This window comes from Aethalodelphis obliquidens, unplaced genomic scaffold, assembly GCF_003676395.1.
Source record: "Aethalodelphis obliquidens isolate GAN/ISIS:26980383/991018 unplaced genomic scaffold, ASM367639v1 scaffold11, whole genome shotgun sequence".
Lineage (NCBI taxonomy): Eukaryota > Metazoa > Chordata > Mammalia > Artiodactyla > Delphinidae > Aethalodelphis > Aethalodelphis obliquidens.
In genome coordinates, this window is record NW_020837955.1 from 18,533,952 (window position 1) to 18,543,708 (window position 9,757).

The 9,757-nt window shown below is 51.3% G+C and overlaps 1 protein-coding gene across 1 annotated transcript; it reads left to right on the plus strand.

Annotated features, from left to right (window-relative positions):
* The first annotated feature begins 4,477 nt into the window (after nt 1–4,477).
* Nucleotides 4,478–9,410, plus strand: KAZALD1 (Kazal type serine peptidase inhibitor domain 1). The gene is made up of 5 exons (XM_027112343.1): nt 4,478–5,871; nt 6,276–6,841; nt 7,982–8,142; nt 8,223–8,370; nt 8,555–9,410. Exons 2-5 carry the CDS (start codon nt 6,328–6,330, stop codon nt 8,647–8,649), a joined length of 918 nt encoding a protein of 305 aa, XP_026968144.1. The 5' UTR covers nt 4,478–5,871; nt 6,276–6,327; the 3' UTR covers nt 8,650–9,410.
* The last annotated feature ends 347 nt before the right edge of the window (nt 9,411–9,757 follow it).

A 9,757-nucleotide genomic window follows, 5' to 3' on the forward strand; every position in this document is an offset into this window, starting at 1 on the left:
CAAGGATACTGTCACTAACAAATGTAGTTTGGGGTCCAAGAACTTTTCCTCGTCCATATGGTCTTGATGGGGCTCTCAGACAGACGGCTTCCTCCCTCTACAGAGGTTATCTTAATTTTGATTCCCCAGAAAACAGAACCTAAGACAGGGATTGTTTGGGAGGTTATCCCAGAAAACACAGTGAAGGAGAGGGGAAGTGACAGAAGGGAGGAAAAGTAAATAAAAGGTGCATCAGTAAGGGGGAGCCCTTCTGCAAGCCTGAAGAGAATACAGCACAGAATTATTCCACTGAAAGGAAAGGAAGCAGGGGTATTTATCCTCCAACTCCTGGGCCTCGCTGGCTATGGCTTGCTCCTGAATTAACTCTGTGGCATTTTTAGACTGCCCTGCTAGCTGAGCTCACTCTAGGGGCCAGAGGACTCCCTCAGGGAGAGAGACCCATGAGATTGTACAGGAACTGTCTGCAGGTAACCTTTGCGGAGCGGGGCATCGACTACACCTGCTGCAGGGGAGACGAGCTCCAGGCTGGTCAGGCCTCAGCCACGTGATTAATTCCTGTTGAGCACATCACCCCAGCAGAGTCAATAACATATTTCCCTGCAATTTGATGTACTGATGCTTTTTCTGGAAGCCATAAGTATAACATAGGCTGGAGCTGCTTATGGCCTTCTTCCTTGGCTGCTTAGAAGAAAACATCAGGAGATTCATCAGTTTGGATATATTGGTGTGACTTTCAGGATAAAGGTCTGTGCCAGAGATAGAAGTTTGGTAATCATCTGGACATTATATAAAATAATGGTGGAAGGAATGAGGAGTCACTGTAGAGGTGTCAGCAGGAAGGTATCTCACTGGCCTCACACAAAATTGTCAAGTAAAAAGTCAGGTGGGACTGAAGAGCCTTCTGCTTTGGAGAACACCACTTGTCATCACCAAATCTTCCCTTCCAAGTGTGCCATAACAACAAGTAGACTTCAACCAGTGAACCTGGGACTCTCCCCATGCCCACAGCTGCCCCAACAGGTAGATGTAGAGTGAAAAGTGTGAGAGTATTAGCTATCCTGACAACTAGCCTCCCTTCCCTTCAGTGACTCTGGGTAATAATTGAAAAGGCAACTTATATATTAAATGACATTTTATCTAGTATTGCAGATTCTACTGGCTTTTCCCTTGGCATGAGCTTTAGCTTCTCATACGCCAGAAGACTCATTAACTCACCTCATGGTTACATAAACCTATGTATGTGATAAATTTTCAATTATAAACACACACACACACACACACACACACACACTCACACGAATACATGTAAAAACAGGTGAAATCTGAATTAATGCCCATAGTTTAATTAATAGTATTGTAGCAATGCCAATGTCCTGCTTCTGATAATTATACTATATTACCATAGTAATTATACTATGGTTAAATAAAATATTATCATTGGGTCAGGGTGAGTGAAGGGTACATGGGAACCTTCTGTGCTATTTTTGTAATTTCTATACAAGTCTAAAAATTATTTCAAAATAAAGCTTTTTGAAAATCCAGGGGAGGAAATCCTTGTGGGATGGGTCATGTTAGAATCTTAGGCTCTAAAATATTTATTTAATGGCTAAAACTAAAAAGACTGACAATACCAAGTGTTGGCAAGGATGTGGCATAATGGGGAAAAAATTTGGAAAAATGGTTTGGTAGTAACTACTGTTGAATGCATGCATATCATGAGAAGCAGCAATTCCATTCCTAGGTGTATCCTAACTTATATAAAAGTCAAAAATATAGAGCTTAGACGTGGTTATCCAGGGGGAAAAGGAGGGATTAATCATGATGGGGGCTTCTGGGGGTGTTAACAATGTTGTATTTCTTGACCTGGATGATGATCACACGAGTGTTTATTTTGTAATAATTAATCAAACTCTATATCTACTTTGTGCACTTTTCTGCTTGTCTGTTATATTTCAAAAATTTAAAAAAAAGGTTAAAAACAAAGAGAACAGAAATATAGAAAGAGTCAATGATTTTACATCACTTCTAAGTTTATCAATACAAAATGTGGCCACATTGTTAGGTCAGATGGGGCTATGATTTCCATCTCAAAGGTGGATGGGGGACTTCCCTGGTGGCGCAGTGGTTAAGAATCTGTCTGCCAATGCAGGGGACACAGGTTCGAGCCGTGGTCTGGGAAGATCCCACATGCCACAGAGCAACTAAGCCTGTGCGCCACAACTACTGAGCCTGTGCTCTACAGTCCACGAGCCACAGCTACCAAAGCCCATGTGCCTATAGCCTGTGCTCCGCAACAGGAGAAGCCACCACAGTCAGAAGCCTGTGCGCAGCAATGAAGAGCAGCCCCCGCTCACCGCAACTAGAGAAAGCCCGCGCGCAGCAACGAAGAAGACCTGATGCAGCCATAAATAAATTAATTAATTAATTAATTTTTAAAAAAGATGGATGGGAAACTGGGATCCTGGGGGAAGGAGTTGCCTCCTGTGACATAAGAAAAGTAAGCTGAAGAAAATTTTCACCTGATTTCTTTCTGCATGTCACAAAGCTCATTCAAGTTGCCTTAATGTTTTGGTATTCCAGAGAGCTAGTCTGCTGGGTGTTCCAGCTTTCATTTCATAATGCTTTTTGTTGCTGAATTATAATGCTTATCTTCCCACCTGGTTAGCCCAACGTTCTACATTTATCTCAACATCCTAATTTACCTATAAAAGTAGCCTCTACTTTTTTATTATGAAAAATAATTTTACAAAATAAAGGATTGTGAGCATTATACTCAACCATTTGCCTTGTTCCACTCTCTTAGGGTGTTTATTGATGATATATATAATATTTACACAGCTGTGATCAGTATTCATATACTTCTCCTCTTCACTTAACTCTATTTTCCAACATGTATTTTTCATTTTGACCGAGTTCACCAGTTTGTCATAGTAGGTAGCTACAAGGTATTCCGTCTTAATTATTTATGTTGAGATTTTTTTGACTTAACTGATTCTAATGTTCACTGGAAGCACAATTTCTCTGTATCCATTTCTAACGGGTCAATCTGGACCATGTATTTCACTTCTGCTTTTTCCAAAGTTGCAACCCTATAATTTTCACTAGTTGTGTCAAAATAGGGTTCAAGAAGTGACAGGTTAGAATGTGTGGGTCCTCCCAAGTAATTTCTTACCAAACTGATCCTTTATGCTGTGTTTCATCTTAGGTTGTTCATTTGTCTAGGACCCATTTCATTCTGTCATTATATTTAACAATTATCTCATGGGTCAGTGGCTGAAAGAAAGTAAATGTATGATAACCGTGAACTCCAGGCTATGGCTCACAGTGGAAAGCAAACTATATTCTATACCCCATTCCTTCTTCAGTACAAGCATCTATAGGAAAGAGTAAGGAGAGGAAAGAGGCAGGATTATCTGTTCTTCAACAAATTTTAACTTCACCCTCCTCACCTGAATCTAGTCTCCCTCATGCCGATGCAAAGGATGCTGCCACCTGGCTTCTTTCCTTGCAGTAGTCACATCATCTGAATTAAGAGAATCCTTTTCCTGTGGCCCAACAATTTTGCATGATCCGGTCAAACTGAGTCAACATTTTCAAAGTGTAAGTATGCAAATTTATTAAATTTATTTATTTATTTACTATTTACGATGCGAATAGATGTTACTGAATGTGTTTTGGAGCCTTAGTGGATCAAGTGTCAGATGATGGGGATCTGGGAAAGTATCTAAACTTTCAAATTGTGTCTTATGCAAAAAATTCCCTTCTAAACGTATTTTATGTTGAGTTTTCCTGAAACAAATCTTTACTTAATAAAAAAAGATGTCCTGTAGAGTCAACAACTTTGGTGCCTACTGTATGCATGGTCCTGTTCTCGTCACCAACCGCAAGACCACCAGAGGGCGCTCGTTCCCTGTCTATCCAGCCTTCGTCAGCGACTCCGAAAATCCACGTTAAACTTGACTTTCACACTCAGGAAAAGTCTTCCACATTTAATCCACAAATATTTACCGACAATTTATTGGGCTGCCAGGAGAGGGGCTAGGTTCACAAGATACAGTGGTGAGTTAGTCACAATTCCTAATACCAGACGTAAAGAGCACAGCAGAGACTGAAAGTAAACAACCGGCTACAACAAGGTGGGTAAGTGAAGAGTTTCTAGATCTGTGGAGTTTGTTATTTAAATATTGGCTCCTGGTTTTAGAAGCCGGTAACAATTCATTAAGAGATCCCGGATTGCTTCCGCTCTGTAACCCGGACATCGATCTCAGCCCTCATGGTACTTTGTAAACCAGAGCCAGAGACCTGTCCTTGGGTGGCTCCATTAGTCAGCTCCGCAATTTCAAGTCCCCCATCCCCCTTTTTTTTCAGGGCTTCCCGCAGTTCTCTTACAGTTCACTTCTGCCCCAGGTCGACACTCTCAGTTGCCCCCCAGGGCCAAGGACAAGGAATTACCCACAACTATCAGCCTTACCGGGCTCCACCCATTCTTTTTACGGTTTAAAACCCGCGGGCTTTTCCTGTTCTGAATTCCTAGACGTCCTTCCTGTTTTGATTCTCGCGACAGTTATGAGACATCGCGTGAAGTTTGCGTCCCTTCACTCGTCTGCGTTTGAGAGACTAGGGTGACTGTGTATCTGGCTACGGCCACCTCAGTAGAGCCATTCGAGGGAACCCCTAAATGAAGGGGCTTGGCTGCGTTCAGGTCAGGAGAGAGAGTCTCTGACCGCTTCCGAGAGCTCGACTCCCCGGCACCTAGTGCGCATGCGGAGCCAGTCCTCCTGGGCGGTCCAGAGGCCGAGGCCCAGCCGCTAGCTTCGCGGTTGATGGAGAGGCCAGTGTCCACCCCGGGCCAGGTCCTTCCGGAGGGAGCCTGACTGAATAACGTCCCCTCCCTGGCTGCAAAGCTCAGTCTCCGCCCCCTACAAACTGGACTGCAGCGCGGTTTCTGTAAGCCGCTGGGAGCAGGCCGGGGCGGGGCCTGGCAGACCCCCGGTACGGAGGTCGGGCCTCCAGGAATGTTCTCCTCCCCGCCCCCAGCCCGAAGTGCCACGGTGGCGCCGGTGGCGGCCGCGAGACCGAATGCCTCTGGCCCTGCCGGCCTAGCAACCATAACCTGTAATTCTGACCCGGAGCGCTGCCCACTGGTGAGGCGCCCCGCCCACCTCTCCCAGCGGCCGCCGGTCGGCTGGGACCTCTATAATCACCCGGCTCCTCCTCGGGTTGGAGCACCTGCCGGATGTGGGGAGGGAGGAGGAGGCCAGATGTGAGGAGGCAGAAGTAAACGCGGAGTCTCTGGTCCGCGACTTGGTGGGGAAGTGGGGTGGACAAGCCTGCAATCGCCCCTGGGCTGCGGGGAGACGACGTTGGTTGGCTTTGCCCTGCAGGAGCGCCCGACTTGGCACAAGAATTCCTACCTCCTTGTCATTTTTGCAGCTGCTCTAGCGGATTGGACTGTAAAGTCAGATGGGACAGGGCCTAGCCTTTCAACCAACTCTAACTTCCCAGCTACCCCACACCCTCCCATCCCCTACTCCGAACCCGCACTCCACCCCATCTCTAGTCCTTTCCCAGCTTGGGTGTCCGGTTACTACTGTGAGTTTGGACCAGGCTAGGGGGAAGTGGCCCAGGAGGGTCCCGTACGGCTGCATGAAATTGGCAGCTTCAGAACTAGGGGAGGGGGTGGGGTATGCAACGTCGAGGGGCGGGGAGAGGGGGCGGAGGAGCTGCTCTGTGAGTGCAAGTCCGTGGACTCTGTCAGAGATTCTCAAGTCGGAGCAGAGGTGGCTGGCGGGCCCACCCGATTCCTTTCCACTGCCTGCTTTTTCGGACAGGAGTCACGGCTGCTCTGAGGGGCATAGTCCCGGACACCAGGTGAGCGCTCTGGGCCCCAGGGCATCACCCCACCCCCACCCTAACTCACACAACCTCCCCCGCTCCACCCCCTTTCCACCCTTATTAACAACTCCTTCCTCCTGGGACCAGCCATTCCCACCCACCTCTAGGGCAGGAAGCTTCGAAGTTGGATGGTTTGTGGTGGTGGTGGTAGAGGTGGTGCGCGTGTGTGCATGAGCTCTATCACTCCCTCCTCTCACCTCTCCCCAACCCCCAAGAACAGCCCAATCAATTACCACCCAGCGTAACTGGATGACCCCTCCTATGACCCTTCGACACTTGACTCCAGGGTAGCAGGGGAGGGGGCAGTGCTAGGGTCCAAGTTGGTACGAGTAACAAGGAGGTTGCTTCTGACCTCCTGACCTGGTTTCCATTCCCGGCAGGGTGCCACGCACGCGCTGAAGCCCCTAGTGCTCTCGAGGCTTCCAGCTAATCATGCCCCAGCCGCCCGCAGCTGCCTTGCCGCTGCCCGTGCTGCTGCTGCTGCTGCTACTCCTGGTGGTGCGGACGCCGTCCCCGGCTGGCGCGCGGCCATCCCTAGGCCCCGATTACCTGCGGCGCGGCTGGCTACGGCTGCTGGCGGAGGGCGAGGGCTGCGCTCCCTGCCGGCCAGAAGAGTGCGCCTCGCCGCGGGGCTGCCTGGCCGGCCGGGTGCGCGACGCGTGCGGCTGCTGCTGGGAATGCGCCAATCTCGAGGGCCAGCTCTGCGACCTGGACCCCAGTGCCCACTTCTACGGGCGTTGCGGCGAGCAGCTTGAGTGCCAGTTGGACGCTGGTGGCGACCTGAGCCGCGGAGAGGTGCCCGAGCCGCTGTGTGCCTGCCGCTCGCAGCGCCCTCTCTGCGGTTCCGACGGCCGCACCTACGCTCAGATCTGCCGCCTGCAGGAGGCGGCCCGCGCTCGGCCGGACGCCAACCTCACCGTGGCGCACCCCGGGCCCTGCGAATCGGGTACGCACGGCCCACGACCCCCACCCCCGCCACTTGGGTTTCCAAAAGGCGTTGCTCCCCGGTCCCCGACGGCATTGGTCTCTGGCCAGCGGAGCGAAAAAGTTGACGCCAGGGAGGGCTCGAGTCCATTATAAGAGTTTGCTCTCGGGGCCGGTCCGCAGAAGCCACCGCCTGAAGGTGCGGGTCCGGAGCTTTGTCAATAAGCAGCGTGCGCTGGGGCGCGTGAAAGCTCCAGACCTGGCTGGCAGAGACCAACCCTCTGAGAGAGCAGGCACATAGCCAACGCTTGGCCTCAAAATTGAGAGAGTGAAGAGAGACTCTCAGACTTTGCCCAGACCACTAGAATTCAGGCAGGGAAACTTGGGTTCCTGTGAGATGCAATCCGGTTTCGTTTGGGCGGCTCCGTAGAGCCAGTGCTTAGTTAACCTAGTCTCCGGGCCTCTGCCTGCGCTCCCCTTTCCTCTGCGTTTAGGGCTTAGTGGAGCAGGGGGACTCTTCTAGCTCCTCCTCCCCCATCCCAGCGGGCTGAGGGCTATTCAAGCCTCAAGTTTTCTTTGGCAGCTCTAGTAACCTTCACTTCCTGAGCCCCTTTGAGGGGTCTGGCTTGGCTGGGGCTGCTGGGAAAGTAAACGCGCTGCTGGAGGGTCCCCCCACGACCCCAGGCTTTCTGCCTGCTGCCCAGATTGATTTCAGTGTCCTTGCCTTTGCCACGTGGACTGCCCCGCCACCAGGGTGGGGTGGGGGAAGGGCTGATCTTCGGGACTTTGGCAGCAGGACCTGGTTAGAGAACGGGGAGGGTGTGGGGGAGGGAGGTGTTGCTTACAAATCCAGCAGGGTAGGGGCCTAGAGGGTGGAATGAGGACAGGGGAGCAATCAGGGACAGAGTGTGGTTGCCAAGCTGAGGTGTGGGTCCCTGTGCTTGTTTGCGCATTTTGTCTGCCTGTGCATTTCCATCGCTGTGTTCCCACCTGTGTGTACCTGCAGCTACATTTGTGTATGTGTCATGTCATGTTTATGGATGTGTATTTACTTCAGCATATATGTATTCCCTCACAAACACATTCAAAATGGTTTGTATATGGGGTCCTTGCTGGGCTGGATGTGCCATCCTGTTCTTAGGCCTCCTATCTCCACCCCCAGAGCCCCAGATTGTGTCGCATCCATATGACATTTGGAACGTGACGGGGCAGGATGTGATCTTTGGCTGTGAAGTGTTTGCCTACCCCATGGCTTCCATTGAGTGGAGAAAGGACGGCTTGGACATTCAGCTGCCAGGGGATGACCCCCACATCTCTGTGCAGGTAGGGACAGGGAGCAGAGGCCTCCCCGGGGCAGCCCACCGTCCCTCTAGAACGATGCTGCTGACTCCTCCTGGCTCCAGTTTAGGGGTGGACCCCAGAGGTTTGAGGTGACGGGCTGGCTGCAGATCCAGGCTGTGCGTCCTAGCGATGAGGGCATCTACCGCTGCCTGGCCCGCAATGCCCTCGGCCAGGTTGAGGCCCCAGCTAGCCTGACAGTGCTCACACTGGGTAAGGGAGAGCCCTGAGCTCTGGGGGCTGGGGGAAGGTGGTGGATTCATGCCTTTGAATGTGTGTCCATGTGTGTATATGCATGTGGGTACACACACAAGCATGGCTTTCTCACAGACTGGGATACATGGGCACTGACAGCCCTCTTTCCTGTTCCCTCTCCTTTGTCCCCATGTGTTTGCAGACCAGCTGAACTCCACAGGCATCCCCCAGCTGTCATTCCTGCACCTTTTTCCTGAGAAGGAGGCTGAGAGTGAAGAGGCCGAGGATTACTACTAGGTCCAGAGCCGTGGCCCATGGGGGTGGGTGAGTGGGGATAGTTTTCAACCCTGCTCTTGAAAAGATCTAGAAAGGGGGAGCAGGGCCCCTTCACAGATCGCTTTAATGCCCTTAGTAGGGGAGATGTGATGGTGGTGGGAGAGACAAAAGTTGGAGGGTAAGGAGAGAGGCAGCAACTAGGGGAGGTGGGATGCAGAGGGGCCCATGCAGGAGGTGCTCTGGCCAGGACAGTCTCCTGTGTGGACCAACCAGGCATTAGGCAATAGCTGCCTGCTGGTCTCTAGGCTGAGTGGGGGGGGGGGGGGGGTAGGGGTGGGGAGGAGTGGAGCTGACACAAAGGGGTGCAGACAACAGGATCCTTTACTTCTTTCCAGCAGCCCTCCCTCCAGCTCTGCTCAGCCAGTCTTCTGACTGCCCTTCTGCACAGCTCCTGCTGTTATTTTCCTAGTCCCCAGTCTTTGCCTAACCTCAGTCTACCCTTTCTTGAAACTCACCTTCTAGAAAATTTCCCTCTCTCTAAGTCCCAATTGCACATACTAACTGCAATCCTCTTTGCTGTTTGCCATCTGCTGTCCAGGAAGGCACGATGGAGCGTGGTTTAGCTCAGTGCAGTAAGATGGGCATTTGGGCATGTCTGATTTTCCTGTCGTTCTGGGAACTCCATGAGGGCAGTACCATATATTATACCACTTTGTACTGGACGATGCCTAGCACAAGACTAGGCACAGTAGGCACGCAATAAAGATTTATGAACAAACTGAGACAGATGGTTCATGCAGATTTGCACACAGAGACCGCATTTCTCTGGGAGGCCTCCCAGGGTAGTAGGACTCTGGCTTCCACAAGCTGTAGGTCCTGCTCTTTAAGCACATGCCTGCCAGATGTAGAGGAAGCTTGAGCTGGGGCCTCCCCCCGCCCCAGGCAGGAAGGTTGGAGCCATCTGGTTGGGAGGGAGGGTATCCCCCCAGTCTGCACTCCATTGGGGCTGGTCTAGAGATAGATTGCCTGCCTCTCTGTCCCCTCCCCAGGCAGAATGGGAAACCAGATCTATGTGGGTAGGACCCAGTATGAAAGCATAAACTGGATGGAGGAGGGGAGAAGTTTGGTC

What these genes read in the sequence shown, in the direction of transcription:
- KAZALD1 (XM_027112343.1), top strand. Translation starts at nt 6,328, where the DNA reads ATGCCCCAGCCGCCCGCAGCTGCCTTGCCGCTGCCCGTGCTGCTGCTG. An exon ending in CCCCGGGCCCTGCGAATCGG is followed by an intron (nt 6,842 to 7,981) that starts GTACGCACGGCC and finishes CTCCACCCCCAG; the next exon opens with AGCCCCAGATTGTGTCGCAT. An exon ending in CCTGACAGTGCTCACACTGG is followed by an intron (nt 8,371 to 8,554) that starts GTAAGGGAGAGC and finishes ATGTGTTTGCAG; the next exon opens with ACCAGCTGAACTCCACAGGC.